Source organism: Chiroxiphia lanceolata, chromosome 2, assembly GCF_009829145.1.
Source record: "Chiroxiphia lanceolata isolate bChiLan1 chromosome 2, bChiLan1.pri, whole genome shotgun sequence".
Taxonomy (NCBI): domain Eukaryota; kingdom Metazoa; phylum Chordata; class Aves; order Passeriformes; family Pipridae; genus Chiroxiphia; species Chiroxiphia lanceolata.
Genome location: NC_045638.1, coordinates 114,191,255 through 114,211,956, shown reverse-complemented (window position 1 = coordinate 114,211,956; position 20,702 = coordinate 114,191,255). Strand labels below are relative to the sequence as shown.

The 20,702-nt window shown below is 50.9% G+C and overlaps 1 protein-coding gene across 2 annotated transcripts in view; it reads left to right on the top strand.

The window, feature by feature from the left end:
* Window positions 1–2,111: 2,111 nt before the first annotated feature.
* SLCO2B1 (solute carrier organic anion transporter family member 2B1) overlaps window positions 2,112–20,702 on the top strand; it is a 41,228-nt gene continuing 22,637 nt past the window's right edge. The window contains exons 1-6 of one of the 2 annotated variants that reach the window (XM_032680480.1): window positions 2,112–2,381; window positions 11,560–11,650; window positions 15,923–16,060; window positions 16,143–16,305; window positions 18,294–18,512; window positions 19,573–19,671. In XM_032680480.1, coding sequence (XP_032536371.1) covers window positions 11,570–11,650; window positions 15,923–16,060; window positions 16,143–16,305; window positions 18,294–18,512; window positions 19,573–19,671 — 700 coding nt within the window. In that variant the 5' untranslated portion in view covers window positions 2,112–2,381; window positions 11,560–11,569. Of the gene's footprint in view, window positions 2,382–11,317; window positions 11,651–15,922; window positions 16,061–16,142; window positions 16,306–18,293; window positions 18,513–19,572; window positions 19,672–20,702 lie in introns of those variants that run through there. The other variant, XM_032680481.1, reaches the window with a different exon arrangement.

The following is a 20,702-nucleotide window of genomic DNA, read 5'->3' as shown; positions in this document are numbered from 1 at the left end:
GACTTGCAGCTGTGCCAGCTCAGAGCAGCTCCAACCGAGGTGCTGAGGAAGAGGAGTCAATAGATGGTGCTCTCCTTTCATGCAATATCCCAGTGTGAGAGTCCTGCTCTCCTTTCATGCAATATCCCAGTGTGAGAGTCCTGCTGGAAGGGATGTCCATCTTTCCCTGCCTCTCTCCAGGCATGGGGCGTGAGGACCCCCCTCATCCTGGCCATTTTGGGGGTGTCTCATGCTCCTCTGCTCCTCTGCAGCTGGAGAGTCTCCTCTTCCCCCTCCCAAGGAGCTGTGACCTCCCACCCCCAAACAAACGGTGTTTTGTGGTTTTCTAGTTCCCCCAGGACTGTCTGTGCACACCACACACAGCCTCCCTGGAATGAAAGGAGCTCTGCAGCTGTAAAATATTAATAATATGGGTTTTCAATCCAGTAATGCCTTCCTGAGACACTGCAGAGCCGATGAGAGCTGATAATGTTTATTTTCTCTGCAGTGCATTATCTGGCTGGAGCAGCCCTGCTTGGGAGGACAGCTCAGGGTCACTTGGGCACAGAGGGTGCTGGGACACGCTGGTTCAGCTGTCTCCTGCTCAGTAAAATGTTTCTCTGCTGCCAGAGCTAATAAAGGGGTTGTTTAATTATTATTTAATGAGCTTGTGCAGGGGAAGCAGATAATCTTCCCTTGGGAAACACCAAGTCCCTCTGCCCAGCGTGTCCTGTTGGTTGTCCCATCCATCAGAGCCCAACAAGGAATGCCAGGTGGAAAAAGTGGCTGTGCCTTTCTCTGCTCTTGCTGCACCTGAGTCAGAAAACATCCCATTTGGAGATTTCATCTAAGAGCTCTTTGGGATGAAAAGAGGACAGGGAGCTCACCTGAGGTCTCTCCATCTCCCTTGATACTTTATATTCCCCTCAAACGTGACTTTGCAGCTGTTCTGGTCTCCAAGCTGCAACTTTATGAAATCCAAGTGTGAATTTGTCCTGGAAAACCTGAGCTGTGTTTGTGCACCTGTTTGCAGCTGAGACAGCCCATGGCACCCGTGTTCCAGGCAGCCCTGGGAGAGCTGAGGGGGTTCACCTGGAGAAGGGAAGGTTCCAGGGAGACCTGAGAGCCCCTTCCAGTGCCTAAAGGGGCTCCAGGAGAGCTGGAGAGGGACTGGGGACAAGAGATGGAGGGACAGGACAAAGGGAATGGCTACACACTGAAAAAGGGTAGATTCTCCCAGACTTCTTACAGCATTTCATCTCACCTCAAACTTAAAAATCAGGGTTTCAGAAAGACAGGGGAATATGCCCACCCCCAATGCTTTAAGCTGGTTTCAGGGACGCACCAGCTCCACCTTGTGCCCAGGTTAAGCCCACACCCCTCGGAGCAGCAAATGTGCATAACAAAGAAAGGGATGCAGCCCATGATCCCTGGGCTGTTGGCACATTCCCTGCACAGCAGCACAAAGGCTTCCCCCCTTCCTTGCTCGCTGCACCCCAAATTGCTCAGAGCCAGGAGGAACCACCACTGGTTCCTCCAGGGATCCTGCCCTGGATCTCTGGGAAGGTCTGGTGGAAGGTGACCTGGCACGGGAGTGGAACTGGGCAAGCTCTGAGATCCCTCCAAACCCAAACCAGCCCATGTTTGTATGATCTCCCTGCAGCATAGAGATGGACAGAGCCAGGGCCAACTCCATCCATGGCACCGTGGGCACACACAGGTCACATCCCAAAACACAAGCCAGACATCCAAAGGCACCGAAGGGAGGAATTCCGGTTTTTCTTTGTAGCTTTAATGGGGGCCACCTGCTTGTGAACCCTGTGTGTCCTCTGGAAACGCCTCAGTGCTCAGAGCAAGAGAGCACTGGGGAGACTTATTGAAAAATAAACCATCCGCGGTTAGATTAAAAAAGTTTCCCTTTCACAAACCCCAGGGTTACAGCACAGCTTCAAAATGTACAAGAATAAATGCAGATAAAGCAAACTGAACAAGAACACGAATGCAGGGCACATGCCCCGGAGGAATGGGACCCTTGCAGGGAGGGGAGAGGAGACTGGAGCCGGGGGATGGAGCGAGAGCCAAGACCAGTTTGGACTGGGACTGCGTCAGCAGCTCCCAAAGCCCTGGGTCAGCAAACCACACGGGCAGCTCCGCCGGTTTGGGACTGCAGTTCCAGGAGAAGGCAAAGGCAAAAATAAAAGAAATCCTTTGGAAAGGGATTGCAAAAGTTTCGGTTGAAACGTGCTCCGGCTTTTGAGTTTGCAGCCGAAGCCCCACCTCCACACACCCATTCCCACCTCCAGCCCGGGGAGGGAAAGTGGTGAATGGTCCCAGCAGCTGCTGGCAGAGGGAAACTTTCGCTCCCAACGCGGTGGGATTGGGATCAGGAGAGTCCTGGAATTGTGAGTATGGCAGCACCTGCTCGCTGCGAGGAGATGCTGAGGAGGACTGTGGTCCCGAGCTCGCGGGCTGCCTCCCGCCTTTAGGGGTTGGGAAAGGTGAAGTTTCTCAAGCTGCTTTGCCCGGCTTGTTTTGCAAGACTCCTTGAGCCACTTTGGCTCGGGAGCTGGATTTTCCCAGTGACTTAAAAAGTGAAGGGGAAAAAACAAGGAGTAATTACACGCCTGTTCCCTGCCGGCTTTCTGCACGTGTTTTGTCGCTTCCTCTCTGTGCTTATTTATTTAAGGTGTTTGGGTTTTGTTTTTCTTTTTTTTTTTTTTTTTTTTTTTTTTTTTTCCCCCCAGTGAGGCAGCTCCACTTATTTCTCCCTTCGCAGGGAGTTTTCCCAATGCCCGAGGCTGCCGCGGCGGATTTCTTGTACAGTTTTGCTTCTTCTACTATGGCAACGCCTCTTCCCAGCCCAGACCTTGTGGAAATGCCAGGCGGGCACGGACCTGACCTGTGCCTGGGCCGGCACAGGAGCACCCTGACCAAGCCCCGGCTTCTCCAGCAGTGCAATCATGAAATGGTGTGAGTTTGGAGAGACCTCAGAGCTCTCCCAGTTCCACCCCTGTGCCCGGAGCAGGGTCACCTTCCACCAGAATTTCCCGGAGATCCAGAGCAGGATCCCAGTGGTGGTTCCACAAAGTGACCTCCTGGCTCTGAGCGATTTGGGAGCAGGGGGCAGCAAAGGGTTAAGTCCGGGAAAAGGGGGAAGCCTTTGTGCTGCTGTGCAGGGAATCTGGGAGCAGCTCAGAGCCCACGGTGCCGGGTTGCATCCCTTTCTTGGTTGTGCTGCTCGGAAGAGGTGTGGGCTTTAACCTGGGGACAAGCCCCGTGTTCAGGGCTGAGCTTCTCCGTGGGACCTTGGTCTGGTCAAAAATAGATCCTAACCCCACTTTCTCTGTGTTTCCTGGCTCCCAATTTGGTCCCAGTGGTTCACTGGGGGTGCTGGTCTGCCCCGTGCTGCAGCTCGGCAGCGCATCCCAATTTTATCCCGAACCTGCCGCGTGTGCCCTGGATTGAGGTGGATGAAATGTGTGGTGTTCCGAGCCGTGAGGTGGCTAAATGTGGACTTGAGGGATGGCTTGGGAGCTTCGTTACCCATCTTTAGCCCCCAGGATTTGGAAAAGTTCATTTCCTAATGAAATGGAGGCAGTGTGTAGGACATGGCAGGGGATGAGGGGAATTTTTGACTTGAAACTTGATTCAAACCCCACGAGGCTCTGAAATGTCATCTGGGGGAAATTGAGAGTGAGAAATCTTGGGACAAGCTCGCTCCCGGGGATGCAGGAAAGGGCTTGTTGCTGTCAGGCAGCTTGGCTGGGCCAGATGTGGCTCCAGCTGCAGGTCTGGGGACTTCCAGAAAATAATCTCCATTTTCACTGGACTTTCTTGACCCGTCTGAATGTGTCAACCTGGAACTGCCCTCGGGCTGAGCAGGAGATGCCTCTTCCAAAGGATGTGAAAAACCTGGTAGCAGAAAGAAAAGAAGCAACATTCCTCCATGATACAGATGACTTTGCAGTCCATTAATTTTAAATAATGGGAGAAGGACATGAATTAATTCCCCTTGCTACCCAAAATATCCTGTACCAGCTCCAGCCTCCAATGGCTGCTCTGAACTGGGGCTTTGCTGCTTGTCCCAACATTGCCCCAAAATGTCACCAGTTCTCTCCTGTCCACGGTGTTTCCTCCTGATCTTTGAAAGCAGCTCCTCTCTTGCCGGCTACAGAAGTTTCTCACTTCCTAAGCTCTGCTCAGTTCCCTTTCATGGCAGTAGCATTTCCCTGCTCCTACTCTTCCATCCATCCCTCTTGTGTGCAGGTGGCTGGCAGCATTCCAAGCTCCTGGTGAAGCAAATCTTACTGGTCTCCCCCAAACTTTTGGGGATTCAAGTCCTGACCCTGGGCAGACCAGATGTGCAGATAGAGAATACTGGTTTTGTTGGGATGTCTTTTTTTTTTTGAAGTTATAGATAATACACAGCAAAAAACCTCTGGGTTGCTCCAGGAAGCCTCAGCTCCAAGGAACTGCTGTGGTTTTCACTCAGGCTGTGTGTTCAAGGCACGAGGCTTTTGCAGTGGCTCCTGCTCTTCATTTTGCAAGAGCTTCCCCTTCTAAAAGTTAGGTTTTTTTCATTGGAGTGGCTGCATCTGTCGCTCACTGGAGCCACTCTGGCTCTGCCTGTTTCCTCCAGCTGCTTCAGGCACTGCCAAGTCTTACAACTCTGCTGAAGGACTCAGCAAAGATTCCGTGTTTTTCTCAATCTTCACTCCCATCCAAGCAGCAGGAAAGTACAGAGGCAGAACAAGTATCAGGAAGGTATTTATGGTGTATAAAACCCCAAATCAGGCAAACTCTGGTTTGGGATCAGACTTATATTGGCAGGTGTTTGTCCATAGCGCCAAGCACTGTCTGCAGCCTATGGAAAGGCAGGTGTCTCCTGGGGAACAGGCTCTTCATACTTCATTCATCATTTTAACTCCTATCCAGGGGTTTTCAGCTGCTTGAGGCAGGGACTAATTCTTGCCAAACACACAGGAGGTGTTGCTTAAATAGAAAATCCCCACTGAGGACACCAGACACGGCTTTTCTGTAGCACTCACCACATCTGCCCATCCCCATCAGGAGGATGTTCAGCATCTGGCACGATCCAGAGGAGAGGGTTGACTTTTTTATTCAATATCCTGCATAAAACCTTCCAGAGGAGGAGTAAAACCTGCAAAGCCATGAGATCCTGCCCTGGCAAATGTCTCACACATCCCTGAGCTGAGCTGCTCTCAGATACAGCACAACTGCCAGCACAAACTAACCCAGGGGTCACAAGAGCAGGAAGGGCAGGAGGTTTAATGGGGTGCTGCTTCTTCACAGAATAGGATACATCCCATGAAAGCTTGGGAAGCAGCAGCAACACGGTTGAGCAGGAGGTGGTGGGGAGGGAGCAGACCTTGAGGGCTCCATAGCCCTGGACAGTGTTTGAAAACAAAATTGAGCAAGTGATTCATGGAATGATGCAATTCCCAGCCTCACTGCTTATGTAACTGCACAACACCTCCCTCGGCTGGAACCTCTGTCATTCCTTCCCTCTCCAATGCTGCTTTTGGGTGCTTTATGCTCTGGAAGGCAAAGTTACCCCAGCCCAGTGATGGGACTGCCTTGCAAGGATGCAGGAATGGAAGGAGAGCAGCCCTGGGGAGGGTTTGGGGGTGCTGGTGGATGAAAAGCTGGACATGCCCTGTCCATGTGCTCTGGCATCCAGAACCCCCCTGTGCCCTGGGCTGATCCAGCAGGGCAGGGGGGGATTCTGCCCCTCAGGTGAGACCCCCCTGCAGAGCTGCCTCCAGCCCTGGGAACAACAGCACAAGGACCTGGAGCTGCTGGAGAGAGTCCAGAGGAGGCCCTGGAGATGCTCCCAGGGCTGGAGCCCCTCTGCTCTGGAGCTGGGAGAGCTGGGGGTGTTCACCTGGAGAAGAGAAGGCTCCAGGGAGACCTGAGAGCCCCTTGCAGGGCCTAGAGGGGCTCCAGGAGATCTGGAGAGGGACTGGGAACAAGAACCTGGAGTGGCTGGACAAGGGGGAATGGCTTCCCACTGTCAGAGGGTGGGGTTAGATGGGGTATGGGGAAGGAATTCTTGGCTGTGAGGGTGGGGAGGCCCTGGCACAGGTTGTCCAGAGAAACTGGCTGCCCCATCCACAGGGGATGTTGTGAGAGGTCCCATCTCTTTTTGGTACCACCAGGTGAGCTCCAACTCCTTCACCACATCTGGAACAGGTGAGGACTTTTCCAGGTAGGGCTCCAGCACCTGGCTGGGTGTGCCAAGGAGGGAGGGAGCTCTGTGGGACCTTGTCACAGAAATGGGGAGGAGGGTTTCATCCTTCCCAAGTCATGGGGGTCAGGGCTGGCAGGGACCTCTGGAGAGCAGCCAGTCCTGCCCTGTGCCAGAGCAGAACTGAATCCTCTCCTTCATGGGCTCTGTTTGCATGCCATGGGTTTCAACACTAATTTTCCTCTTTCTTCTAATCTTTTAAATTGAAGTAACATTTTTCTTTGTATCTAACTTCTTCTAAGGTTTCTGGTATGTGTCATCGCAGCCCATTTCTCCTTACACAGAATCACTGAGCTGGGCTAATCTCATTTTCACTTTCTTTTTGCCAGTTGGTTCAAGACAGAAGCAGCTTTTTGAGCACATCTACGCATCCCTTTCTTCCTTCCTCAGTCTTTTTCCAGGGAGGGCATGATGAGTATCCACTGTTCTTTCCACCTGTTGTGTTATCAGTCATCTTTGCCCCCACATTTTCCAAACCAGCTTCCCCTTTAACACAGGCACACTCATAAATACACACACTGACGCCATCTCAGCTTTACTGCCAGTGAATGAAAATTATCCTGCAGAAGGAAGACAGATTAGGGAATATTTGCTGGCATTTCAACTCCCCTGCTGGGATTTAATTTGCTGTGTTACATTCACTGTTATTTACTCGTGCTCCGCTGAGCCCAGCGGGTGCTTTTCCTTGCTCAGCTCGCAGGAGCTGCCATTAATAAAGCCATTGGATAGATTGATGTCCTTGGGAATGGGACAGGATGCTGGTGGCACCGAGCCTGGTCCCCTGCTGTGGCAGCCAGGACTATTGTGCAGGTCCCAGAGAAGCTGGGAGAGGTTTGGAGGGATTTCTGCTGCCCCGGTGTCAAGGAAAGGGCAGCGTGGGGACAAGTGGAGCATCTTAATTTGTGCTGCAAAGGTCTGTGAGATTATCTCAGATACGGGCATGGAGTGACAGGACAAGGGGGAATGGCTTCCCACTGCCAGAGGGCAGGGTTAGAGAAGATATTGGGAAGAAATCCTTCCCTGTGAGGGTGGGGAGGCCCTGGCACAGGTTGCCCAGAGAAGCTGTGGCTGCCTCATCCCTGGAAGTGTCCAAAGCCAGGTTGGATGGGGCTTGGAGCAACCTGGGCTAGTGGAAGGTGTCCCTGCCCATGGCAGGGGGTGGGACTGGGTGGGCTTTTAGGTCCCTTCCAGCCCAAACCAATGTGGGATTCTGTGATCTTTCATCAGTCCTCTCTCTCTGCTCTTCCGTAATGTTACTTTTCCTTTTGACATAATTTTTTTCAGCATAACTTTTTTGATGCATATTTGGAAAAGCCCTGCTGGGAGGGGTACCAGGGTGGTGGTGGGTGGTTGGACTGAAGTTACATCCAATCCCTGTTTTCCATCTGTGTTTATGTCCCCAGGCTCTGCACAGATGGGGGTTATTCCCCTGCTCTGCCACTTTGCAGGTCCCCGGGAGCAGTGAGGAAATGTTAGGCAAGCAAGGCTGGAATTAATGGCAATGTTTTATGGCATCACTTGGTGTGGGGCTGAGCTGCTGCCCCTCCAAGCTGAGCTCCCTCCATCCCGGGTTTGTCATGCCAGGCCCTGCCTTTCTGAGGGGTGCAGTGAACCAAGACAGAAGCAGGGAGAAAACAGTGTTTGAGGACAAATCCTTCACCAGCTGATGGATGTGCAGCATCAGGCACCTTTGCTGTCTGAACAATCACCCATCCATCACCTTCCCTGGGGTATCTGAGCACAGCCCATGTGTAGCTGCCACCAAGCCCCTGCACTGACAACATCAGAGGGGACCCCTGGTGAAACCTGGCCACCTGTGCACCCCACCAGGCTCCCAAACACATCAGGTGGGCATGGAAAGTCCCTCTTTGTTTTATGGGAGAAGAAATTTGACCAGAGAGTTCCCTTGCAGGTGTACAAGGAAGCAATATTCTGCTCCATCAGGGTGCAGCACTGGTTTCCAAGGGCTTTGTGTCAGAGTCAGGGACACCACTCACTGTCACAGACACTGCCACCCCTGCCTGCCACCCTGTGTCCCACCCTGCACCAGGCTCTCTGTGTCTATGTCTCCCTAAAAAACCAATTTCACGCTCCTGTGATCTGGGGGAGAGGAGGTGAGAGACACCACTGAGAGCTCTGAGACAGCAGTGTTTGGTGTCAGAAACACCTGGCTGGGCTGGGGTGGCACCTCTGCCCTATACATGAGGGAAAATATCCCTTCCCATCTGTGTCTGCAAGAGCTTGGACCAGGGCCAGCTCCCTCCTCGTGGTGCCTCAGATGCCCAAAAAGGCTTTGCAAAATGCCTCAGCCTTGGGAAAAGTCAATCCCTGCTGTCCCAACCCACAGGCTTTGCCTGGCCCAGCTCACCCCCTGCTCCCCAAACACTTCTGACAGCTAGATGGGCTTGCATCTATTCCCTGACTTGTTCCTGGGGAAGCTGAGGCACAAAGATGGGAAGTACCTGGCTGTGGAGCTGAGGTTGGGAAGTGGGTGTTGTTGGTCCTGGTCCTGCAGGGCTGGTCTGGGAGTGTGTCTGGGTCAAGGTCTCTGGAATCCAGGGATGTCACTCTGGGATTGGCTATTTCTCACCTTTTCTCATGCTCCATGGCAAACATGCTGGAATGCCTGGAGCAAGGCAGGAATAGCAATTCCCACTGTGTATCTTCCTTTTTGAAGTGCTGGAGTAGACTTGAGCCATCAGGGAGCTGAGGGCTGCAGATCTGATACAGGCAGGTGTGTCCCTCCTAGTCCCCCTGGTTTTGCTCTTTCTGCTCTCTCCTTCCTCTGACCTGGGGATATCTTCTGGGATTTGCCATCTCATCCCTTCTTTTCCTCCTTCCCCAGCCCACAGCACTAATCCTGTTCTGCCTCCTTCCTGCAGAGGAGCAGATTCACTCACAGCTCTTGACCTTACCTGGGAGAAATTGCATTGAATGAAAATTATCCTTCTTTCCATCCAGAGATGGAGAAAAATGTGGCTCTTGCCAATCCAGTGCCATTCCCAGAGGGTGCTGCCACATCTGGGGTCGATCCAGCCAAAGGGAACTCTGACCTGAGTGTGCTGCTCTCTTCATGCAATATTTTTTTAAAATCAATTAAATCTTATCTGGCTTTTCGTTTGATCTGCTCGTTGTCCTTTGTGCTGGATCAAAGTACTTTTCCTCCTGTTCTTTAAGGAGTGTTGTGGATGAATGGGATTTAATAGGTTTATTCTCCTTCTGAACTGCTGGCAAAGCTCTGCAGCATTTGAGATCCCTGCTGAGCGTTTCCCCTCGGGGCTCAGCCACATTCCCTCTTCCACAGGTAATATGGGAGCAGGACAGCTCACTGGAGTGAGGTGAAGGTGTGTGGATGGTGGGATGGAGCCAGACCTGGCTGTGCCTCCTTGGCTGCTGACAGGTGGTGCAGGTTGTCATTAATCCAAAGACCATCCCTGGGGAAAGAAGAACTGAGTTCCTCCAGAGCAGTGTGGGAAATTTGGGGACATTCTGGTGCACAGCAAAGGATGAGGGGCTTTTACCCCCTGCTTGGGCAGGGATTAGTGAAAACTGGTTAGTGAAAACAGTTTCTACTGGTGCTACTGGTGCTAGAAATGCTTTCTAGCATTTTCTTCTCCCAAGAAGACTCTGAAAGCTGATTATGGAAGAGCTTGGACTAATCCTAGGTGTTAAAAGACGGGTTAAAGGATGCACACATTTAAAGCAGGGCCTGGAAAGGATGGGCAGGAGGACTAAAATGCTCCAACACCCCGTGAGATTTGTGGTTTGCAGGTCTAACTAAAATGCACATTTGGTGAGGAGGGCTGGCAAAGCCATTAACACAGTTAACCAGGGCATTAAACCTACAGTGGTTCCCAGCTCCATGAACGTGGAAATCTAGGTTTAGGCTTAGGTTCCTCTTGGTTTCCTCCCTTCGGTTTTCCACCCTTTTCCTTCCCGCTGTGTCACCCCTGAGCTTTCGAGGGGCTCAGTGGCTGTAAATAATTCCTCCCAGCCCTGCTCCAGAGTCAGGATATCAGACCCTGTGGGCTGGAGACAGGCAGGTGCTTTTGCTCCAGCACTGCTGAACCCTCCAGAGGTTCAGGAGAGCTTTTTGTGGCTGCTTTAATTTATGATCAAATTTACTTTATTGATCCCACCCTGGATTTTGTTGCAGCAATATCTCTGGAAATGGGGCTGAGGACAGCAATTGCTTTTTGCAGAGGATGCTGTGGAGCTTGTAACTCAGGGATGAGCAGGGCCCCTCTGGAATTTACCTCTCCTGTGCACTGTGCTTAAGGGTTTATAAACACCACAGTTAAGACAGTCTCCTCCTGCTAGAATTTACATCAACCCCTGCATTTTTTAATTTGTTTGAGGCTACGGGTCCTCGCTCCTTTGCTTCCCATCATGGGGGAAATGGAATTACACGAAATAATAATGGAAAGCCTTTCACCCCATTTGCCTTGGCGCTTGCAGAGATGAAAACATCTATTACAGTGTGCTGAATTTAAAGCCTAATGGCTTTAGTGTGCCTCCAAACAATGCAGCTTCCTGAGTGGGAAGCCTAAAATCCCAACAAAGACATCATGGGCCACTCAGGAAAGAGGGAGTGGGGGTCCAGAGAGAAGGGAAGGAGGTAAACAGTGCAGGGAGGGGGTGGGGTGGCTGGCTTCCCACCCTCTTTCTTTCCATTGTTAAATTTAGGTGCCCGTTTCTCCAGCCCATTTGCATCCCTCAATGCCCTTTTCCCCTTGGATGCCTGTTTCTCCAGCCCATTTGCTCCCTCAGTGCCCGTTTCTCCCTCCCTTTGAGATCCCTCTGGATGCCTGTTTTTCCAGCCCGTTAAGGTCCCTCAATGTCCATTTCTCCATCTCTTTGAGATCTCTCTGAATTCCCCTTTCTCCAGCCCACTGAGATCCCTCAGTGCCCATTTCTCCAGCCTGTTGAGGTCCCTCTGGATGGCAGCACAACCATCAGCTTTGCCAGTTGCTCCTCCCAGTCTTTTTTTCTGCTGCCATCTGCACTCTGCCCCCTCACCCAGGTCATCGATAAGGATGTCAGATTATCCCAGATAATGTTTATACATCTTGTCCTTAGTTCTGTGGCACAGCATGTAACCTCCCAGGCCTCCTGGTGATCAATGTTTTGCAGGGCTGCTTTGTTGCTTTGCGGGAGCAAAGTGCTCCGAGAGAATGAAACCCAGGAATAATTAGTACTTTCTTGTGCTCGTTGTGTGGGTGTTCACAGAGCACAACAACATCTTGCCGTGCTGAGCAAGGGCAATTCAGGCAGAGGAACTGAGCATTGTGCTGGATGATTTATTTTGGCAGGCCTGGCAGGATGACAAGCACAGCTACCAAGAGCAGCTACCCGGATCCGACGCGGAAAACACTCTGTGGGAGCCCGTTCCTCAGTATCAAGGTAAATGTGCTTCCTGTAATTATCCTGCTTTCTGCAATACCCCCTTGGATCACTGGCCTGGCAAAGAGGAGTTTGGCTTTCTGCAGAAGTCATTGAGAGGGTTCCTGATTACCAAGTGTATTTGGAAAGTTTTCCATGTGCTTCCATTGGCTTTCCATGTGCTTGTGGCAGAAGCACCGTTTGAGGTGAAACCGTCTCCATCCAAGAGCGAGTGGTGGGACAGCAAGGCTGAAATGCATATTTAACTTCCAGGTTCTGCAGTATTTAACTTCATGGAATCACAGAATGATTTGGATTGGGTGGGACCTTAAAGCTGATCTTTATGGACAGGGACACCTTCCACCATCCCAGGTTGCTCCAACCTGGCCTTGGACACTTCCAGGGATGGGGCAGCCACAGCTTCTCTGGGCAACCTGTGCCAGGGCCTCCCCACCCTCACAGCCAAGAATTCTGTCCCAGTATCCCATCTAACCCTGCCCTGTGCCAGATGGAAACCATTCTTCAAAGTGTTATGCTCTCCTGGACTCGGTGCAACCTCAGGTCCCCCAGGTGAGTGTTTGAAGAGCTCTGCAGAACTACAGGCTGGACCTGACGTGGCTCCCCCTGTGCTGCAGCATCTGCTTTGTTCCCTTTTGGTTCAATAATTGCATTTATCAGTAATTAACAACATTAATTAACTGCTACATTCAATGTAGTTGGAAGCCAATTACCTGGCTTGTTAGAGAGTTTCATCAGCCTGTTGAGCAAAAGATGACAGCTGGTGTTAAAGGCTTAAAATGTCTCTTAAGTGAGACTTGTTTTCACCCCCAAGGCAGAGCTGACCATGCATTATCTTCACACAATTATGCTCAGCACAGGATGTTTTCCCCAGATCTCTTGGGTTTTTTTCAAGAACTTAGGTCACCCTGTCCGGTTTCTAAATGACTTCCTCAGAAAACAAAACTTCCAGTGCAGGATTTCAATGGCTCTTGCAGAAACACAAAACCATTGCACAATGTGGTTTACGGGTTTGAAGTGGCTGGAGGACCAAAAATCACAGCACTGCAGTTTGTATATGTATTTATATCTCCAGAGAGTGTGTCACAAAAAACTAGTTGCCACGTGTCAAAAGGCAATTGAAGGGCGTAACTAAAACTGGCTTGTTTTGGCCTCAAGGAGCATTAAAATTTAGATAAGATATTGGGAAGGAATTGTTGGCTATGAGGATGGTGAGGGCCTGGCACAGGTTGTCCAGAGAAGCTGTGGCTGCCCCATCCCTGGAAGTGTCCAAGGTGTCCAGGCTGGATGGGGCTTGGAGCAGCCTGGGCTAGTGGAAGCTCTCCAGGGGTTAAAACTCGATGACCTTTAAGGTCGCTTCCAACTACACACCCAACCAAACTGGTTTGGATTAAACTGGAACAGGCTGGTTCCTCACAGCCCCATTTTCTGTAAGCACAGCCCAGTGCACAGGGGTTTACCATGTGCTAAGGCACAAAACCCTTCCTTAAAATAGCAGCCAAAGTCTCCCGAACACATGGAAACAGCGTGACAGGGACTTCCCTATGTCAGCTGGGGCAGGACAGTGTGTGCAGCTTTCAGAGCCCTCACAGGGAGGATTTGTTGCCAAACTGCACAACCAACCCTAGAAACACATGTAACCTTTGTAGAAAGGGTTTTTTTGACCACCAAGAGAGAGGAGATGCTGGTGTTTAGTCCCCAGGTCTGCAGTTTCCTGGCTGCATGGGATGGAGTGTGTTTCTCTATTCTCTTACACATGTGGGGTGGGAGCAGCAACACCTCAGCAACGTAGTGCGAGACTTAGCAGAGCAAAACCAGCAAGAATGCATTAAAAATTATCTAGAAAAGTAGAAAAGCAGCAAATCTGATCAGAGAAGCTCCTCCTTGGACGTGTAGCAGAGCAAAAATGCACTTTTCCCAGAGCTGGTTGTGGAGGGTGTGGACAGTGCAGGAGGTTGCTCTGCACCCTGGCACTGCAAGGGGATTATTTTTGGTACCAAGCACCCCCTGTCCCTGGTTCAGGTGTTTGGTGTCGCCTCAACACAGGCTCTTCTATTAATGCTTCACAGATGTTTATTTAAAAAAGCCATTGCAAAACCTCTCCCTTCCTTCCTCCTCAGCCTACGGAAGTGCTCCTGTGGATTCTCTGAGTTGTTTTATAATTCTGCTGATGTAGAGGGGAGATGTTACAAGCATGTCCTGGCCTTTCCATGGGAAACAGGTGCCAGACAGCTGAACTTGGGGTTGTTTCTGGGAGCACCCAGCTCTGGGGCTGTGCCTGGATTTGTTGTGCTGTGAGGACACAGCACTTGGGAAAAGGCTGGTGCTTGCAGACCCAGGTCAGCTGCTGGGGCAGCCCATCAGACCCAGGCCAGCCCCACCAGTCCAACAGATCTAAAGTCCAGGAGTCTGTCCTTTCTTTCCCTGGCAGAAGAGCAGCTGTGCTGTGGTCTGATGGCTGACAGCAAACAGCCCCTGGAGCCAGAACTGGGGGCCTTGCCTGGTGCTGACCCCAACCCACTTCAGGTCCTTTGCAGGGCCCTCTCTCTTTTCTGTGCTTTACTCTGCCTAGATGAGAGGATAAAACACCAGATTCCCAAACCCTTTTGACCTCCTGAGCTGCAGAGGATGTGGGGCAGTGGTGGGCAGCTGCTGGGCTGATGTAAACCAGCATGATTTGAAGGTAGTGGATTGGGATACACGTTGGACTGTGTGCTGTGGATGTCTGGAATAAATGAATCTGGCTTCAACCTTTCCGTTCTGAGCTCATGTATTCAGGAAACAGAGCCTGGACAAAGCTAGTGTCTTGTAGGAATATAGGAGTTTTGGCAAAGCTGGCTCTGGGGAAGCTTTCCTTTGGCTGGGTGACATTTTCCTGGTCCGCACACGTTGCACCCATCAGTGGTGACATGAGCCTGGAAGGGGGGAGGTCCTGAATTGTATCCTGGTTTGCATGATACCCACCCATCACTTTGGGTGGTGGTAACCCCAGCACTGCAGTTCTCAGGGACCCAGGGGGGGCTTGACCATCCTCTTTGTCCCCTTCTGTGCTGTAAATACTCCCCTGGCTGACAGAGCTGCCCAGTTTGGCAGTGATCCCACTCTAGCCCTAGATGAGAAGGAGATGTGGCAGAAACCCAGGCCAGGCTGAGCAGCTCCTCCAGGTGAGGCTGCTCTGTGGTGGGAGCTGCAAAATCCTCAGAGCTGGAACAGTGCCCTGCTCTGGTCAGCAAGAGAGTAAAGATCTGCAAAAAGCAGCGCCCTGAGGGTTTGGGCATCATCCAAGGTTGAGGCAGCAGCTCTGGAAGGACCCAGAGGCATCCAGCCTGTCCTGCAGTGAGATGGGTGGTCCACCTCTTTAGGGAATGTGGAATGTTTGGGCTGGTCAGGTTTTTTGCCTCCTTCAGGCACTGGAAGGATGCCTGTGGAGAGCCATGTGGGGAAGGAGATGACTTGCCAGCTCCTTTCCTTTGCTGAGTACTTTGTAGAGCTGTGGATAAAGGGGAGGTCCATCCCTCCCCTTCCCTCCTTGGACAGGTCACTTGGCACTTGGGAAATGTTTCTGTGAGAGGGCCAGGGAGATAGACTCTGTTCTCTGTGGGTCAGCTCGAACCACGTATTCCCCTGGGCAGCCCAGCACCTGCACATCCCAAACTCTGGAGGAGATGAAGTCAGATTATCTTCTGGGAGAGGATGGACTTTGGCAAGGTTTCCTTCTGGAAGTGGAAAAGAACCCTCACATTTTCCAAAGGAGATGTCCTTTACATCCAGGGTTTTTTAAGAAGGAAAGGAAAACAACCTGAATTATTCTCCCTGACCTTCTCCTGGTTTTCTCTGAAGAAGTTGTTTGTTGCTGTGTTTAGAAGGGCTCATTCCTGTCCCAGAATTGTTTCCAGCACTGGGGATGGCTGCTGCCCCTGGCTGGATGGGAACAGGAATTGTGCAACCTCCCACTTCTGCTTCTGGATCTTAGGGACAAGGCCAACACAAACAAGCATCATCCCAACTGAAACAACGTGTTTGTCCAAAGCCACTTTTCATCTGAAGAAATTACACCCTCCTTGCAGATAGTGATCCCATCGTTATTTTTGGCAGAGCACTATTTCATGTCCCTATTAATTTCAGAAGATTTCACTGATGGCAGAGCAGGGATAATATTTCAAAGGCTCATGGTCAAAGGTTTATATTCAATAACTGTGCCTTTCTCTGGAGATGCAGTTTGTTGTGCTGCAGCTCTCAGTAACCGTGCTGGATGCTCTCTTTTTGTGTTGGCAGTTCTTTGTGTTCTGCCATGGGCTGCTGCAGCTCTCCCAGCTCCTGGTCTCCGGGTACCTGAAGAGCTCCATCTCCACCATTGAGAGACGGTACGGCCTCTCCAGCCGGACGTCAGGGCTGCTCGCTTCCTTCAATGAGGTGAAACCAGCTTTCTTCTCCTGCTCTCCCCATGCTCCTCGTGTTCCCCTGCGAGACTTTCGCTCTCTGTGTCCTGCTGCAGGTGGGGAACACGCTGCTGATCGTCTTCATCAGTTACTTTGGGAGCCGAGTGCACAGACCGCGGTTCATCGGCGCCGGCGCCCTGCTTGTGTCCCTGGCCGGGTTCCTCATGTCCCTGCCCCACTTCATCACTGGGCCCTATGAGTTTGACCAGTCTGTTGCCAGTAAGTGCTCTAGGAGCTTATTTTAGGCCTTTTGGGATAGAAAAGGGAAATAATAGAATCCCAGAATGGTTTGGGTTGCAAGGGACCTTAAACCCCATCCCTTTCCATGGGCAGGGACACCTTCCACTAGCCCAGGTTGCTCCAAGCCCCATCCAACCTGGCCCTGGACACTTCCAGGAATGGGGCAGCCGCAGCTTCTTTGGGCAACCTGTGCCAGGGCCTCTCCACTCTCATAGCCAAGCATTCCTTCCCAATAGCCAACCTAACCCTGCCCTCTGGCAGTGGGAAGCCATTACAGAATTCCCTTCCCTGGAGAGGTTGGGAGCTGCAAGTTTGTCCTCAAGGAATTTTATTTTTCTGAGAATGAAACCATCTCAGTCCTGAGAGGCAACAGCTGTGGCAGGAAGAAGAGCCAGGGGACATGGGGACCCTGGAACCATGGGAAAGGACATGAAAACAGTCAAAACACAGGCTGTGCCTCTGATTGCCCTTGTTTTGTGCACACCCATACAGCAGACAAACTCTGGGTGCCAGGAAGGTCTTCTCCAGCCACCAGGGTTCTCATATTCCATGGGCTGAGCCAAGTTGTCCTCGTGAATGCGAACTTATTATAATGTAAATAAGATGAAGTCTCATGAGCTCTGTCACCTGTAGCCCATTGTGGAAAGGAAACAGGAGGTCTGGGAAGGAGCTTGGCTCACCCCAAGGGGTGAATGCTGTTGTCTGCAATGAGAGAGTGCTGGTTTCACACCCAACTTCTCCTGTTTCTCCAGCCTCACCTGTCTTCCCCTGCCTAGCTGAGCTCGAGGGAATGCTTTGAGGTTTTAGACCCCACCAGAAAATCAACCTCCCATGAGGAACATGCAGTTTAAATCACTCATGGAGGGAACAGACCAGGGTGAATTTGGGATTTTTTCCCTCAAAGAAAGTGGAGGGATGAGAAAAGAAGGAGAAAAGCACTTTCTTGTTACCTCTCCAAATCTTTTGCTCCAGCAAATCTTTTAGAAGCCTCCTCTGGCTCAGCAGAGGGATCTCAGCTGGTTCACACAGAGATGATCTGTTTGTCCAAAGCCACTTTTCAGCTGAAGAGAGGCACCACTTTGCAATAGGCACCAGGGAAACACTTAATAGGTGAATAAGTCATGGCTGCAAACAGGATGCTAATGGCAGTTTGGAAATAATTAGCCACCTGTTGGTGCAGGTGACCCCATGTCTGAGCACTCAGAGTTCCACAGGATTTAGGGGATAACCATGGAAATCCTGCTAAAAGCACCTCCCCCTCAGTATTTTGAGGAAGATAAGGGTGCCTGAATCAGCGCTTTCACTTTGTAAGCTTTTTCTGGGGAAAATGAGTTCTCATTTCCCGAGTAGCTGTTCACCTTTCTTGGAAGTGAATATCAAAGGTCCTGGAAGTGACCTCAGCTCCACTTCTTCAATGGAGGTGCATCCATCTCTGTGAACATCTGTACAGTAACCTCTGCACTTGCTTTGGATTTTCTCCCATACAACATCTAAGGATAAGATGAGAAGAATGTGGAGCTGCTTCAGCAAGTCCAGAGGAGGCCATGGAAATGCTCAGAGGGCTGGAACTCCTCTGCTCTGGGGCCAGGCTGGGAGAGTTGGGGGTGTTCACCTGGAGAAGAGAAGGTTCCAGGGAGACCTGAGAGCCCCTTGCAGGGCCTAAAGGGGCCTCCAGGAGAGCTGGAGAGGGACTGGGGACAAGAACCTGGAGTGGCTGGACAAGGGGGAATGGCTTCCCACTGTCAGAGGGTGGGGTTAGATGGGGTATGGGGAAGGAATTCTTGGCTGTGAGGGTGGAGAGGCCCTGGCACAGGTTGCCCAGAGAAGCTGTGGCTGCCCCATCCCTGGAAGTGTCCAAGGCCAAGGTGACTCTCTGATCTCCTGAGTCACTACCCACATGCTGCGATCTTTGGGAAGCTCTTTCTCCAGACCAAGCTCCTCAGACCTGTTCCCCTTGTCACCCACAGGCACGTTCAGCAACACCACTGACCTGTGCCAGCCCAGGTCCTGGGCGAACCTCAGTGATGTCAACTGCACCCCCCGTGCCAGCAGGGAGAACCACGAGGTTCTCCTGGTCATGTTCATTGCCCAGGCCCTGCTGGGCATCGGTGGTGTCCCCATCCAGCCCTTTGGGATCTCCTACATCGACGACTACGCCAACAAGAGGAACTCCCCCCTCTATCTGGGTAAGGCTGTGGGAAGAGGGGGAGCCAGGATGAGACTGATGGCAAAGCTTCAAGCTTGCACAAACATCAGACAGACCTGGAGTGCTGGAAAACATGATTTAGGGAAATGCTGGAATTTTTGGCCTGGAGACAGACATAATAACCATGTCCTCCTCCAAAAAGGCTTCAAGAAGGCAAAGAGGAATAATCTGATCTCTGTGTTCACAAAAGGCAGCAATGGGTTTAAGGTGCAGCAATGAAGACTCTGTTTAGATGTTAGGAATATTATAGGAAGCTAAAAAATAACAAATAATTAAAAATTCAAAAATTTTTAAATATTATTACAAAATTATAGGAAGCATCTTGGAGATGGGAGAGTATCCTTCAGCAGAGAGGGGTGCTGGAGAACTGCTTGGGCACAGGCCTAAAAGGGATGTCCCAGGGTGGTGGGATGGAACAGATGGTCCTTACTGGTCCTTCTACTCCTTTTCTAGCTGTTATCTGTGAATAACATTGAATTGAATTGAATTGAATTGCGCTGAATTAAATTGAATTGAATTGAACTGAATGGAACAGCAAAGGTGGATCAAAACCAGGTCAGCACTGTCAAAAAACTGGAAGTACAGCATCAAATTTTGCTCTGGTGGTTGATTCAAACCTCTGAACCTCAGCTGAAAGGATCACATATAAGGCAGGAGTTGAATCTCCCACATGTTGATACATTTTTAATCAGTAATTCACGTAGAAGAGTTCACTGATAACTTTTATCTCCTTCACCCTGTAAAAAATCTCGGCATTTCCTGGGTTTCTTATGCCGAGAGGCACATCTTGTTCCTGGGCGTATTCCAGTTTTTCTAGGAGGCTGAAGAAGAGTGGCAGGAAAGGTCTGAGCCTTGCAAAACCTTTTCTTTGAAGGGAGCAAGGGACTGTTGGTGTGTGAAAGGGGCACTGAGGAAGCTGCCAGGAAAATCAGCTGTGCTGGAGGCGGACATGGAGGAGCCTGATCCTATCTGGAGGCACCTCCTGTCCCTTTGGTCCTTTCCCACAGGGTTGAACCCTCTTTGCTCTCATCTCTCTGCAGGAATCCTGTTCTCTGTGACTGTCATTGGGCCAGGGGTGGCCTTCATGCTGGGCTCTGCCATGCTGCAATTCTACGTGGACATCGACAAAGTCAGCGGAGGTGAGTGAACATGCCCTGAGAGGGATTTTTAAGCAGAATTCCACGAATTTCTTGCCATATGCCAGCACCACTGGCAGGATTGTTTTGCTGCCAGCCAGTGGTGGGGATGTGGAGAACAACCAAAACCCAGGGAGATACATGAAGGGGAAAGATGGAGCTGGAAAATGGGTACCAGCCCTGAGGTGTGAAGAAGCATGGTAGGATGGGAGGAAGGTGAACACAAGGAGAAGGGAAATGCTGGATAGGGCAAGAAAGGAGCACAAAAGGGATTTCCTTTTCAAATGTCTCTCCCTGAGATGTGCTGTTAAAGCATTTGTAATCATCTCCTTTTTGGCTGCTCTTGAATCATGGTCTGGAAAATAAGAGGCTCTTTCCTGGTTGTTAACAGAGCAAATATTCAGCCTGGAGAAGGCTCCAGGGAGACCTTAGAGCCTCTTCCAGTCCTAAAGGGGCTCCAAGAGAGCTGGAGAGGGACTTTGGGCAAGAGTCTGGAGTGCCAGGACAAGGGGGAATGGCTTCCCACTGCCGCAGGGCAGGGTTAGATGGGATATTAGGCTCCCTTTAGCCTAAAAGTGTCTTCAGCCACCTGGGAAAAGCTGACAAGCTGTGGCTGCTTAGAGTTAAAGCTATTGTTTTACCAGGAGAAAAATAAATTGGTGTTTATCAGGAAAGGATTTAAAATTCCATTTTACTGAAATGCAGGGAGGAGATTATCAAATTTCCTTTTCCTATCACTTGTCACTTCTAGAGATGGGAGATCAGATGTGGCTGCACCAAAACCCGGTAAACTGCAGTTTCAGTTGTACCTCCCTGGTGTGAACGGCTCACCTATGTTAAACCTCAAGGAAGAGGTTTCTGGGAGGACTTGTTTCCTGGGATATGCTCCTGAATGCTGTCTTACCACAGGGATCACCTTTTTCTGGAGAAATATTTCTTGCTCAGACTCACCCTGTTGTGAATTTACATTGTGGCTTCTGCATGTCCTGTTTTATCAGTGCCAGGTACCCTCACCATGGGGGATGTTACTGCTG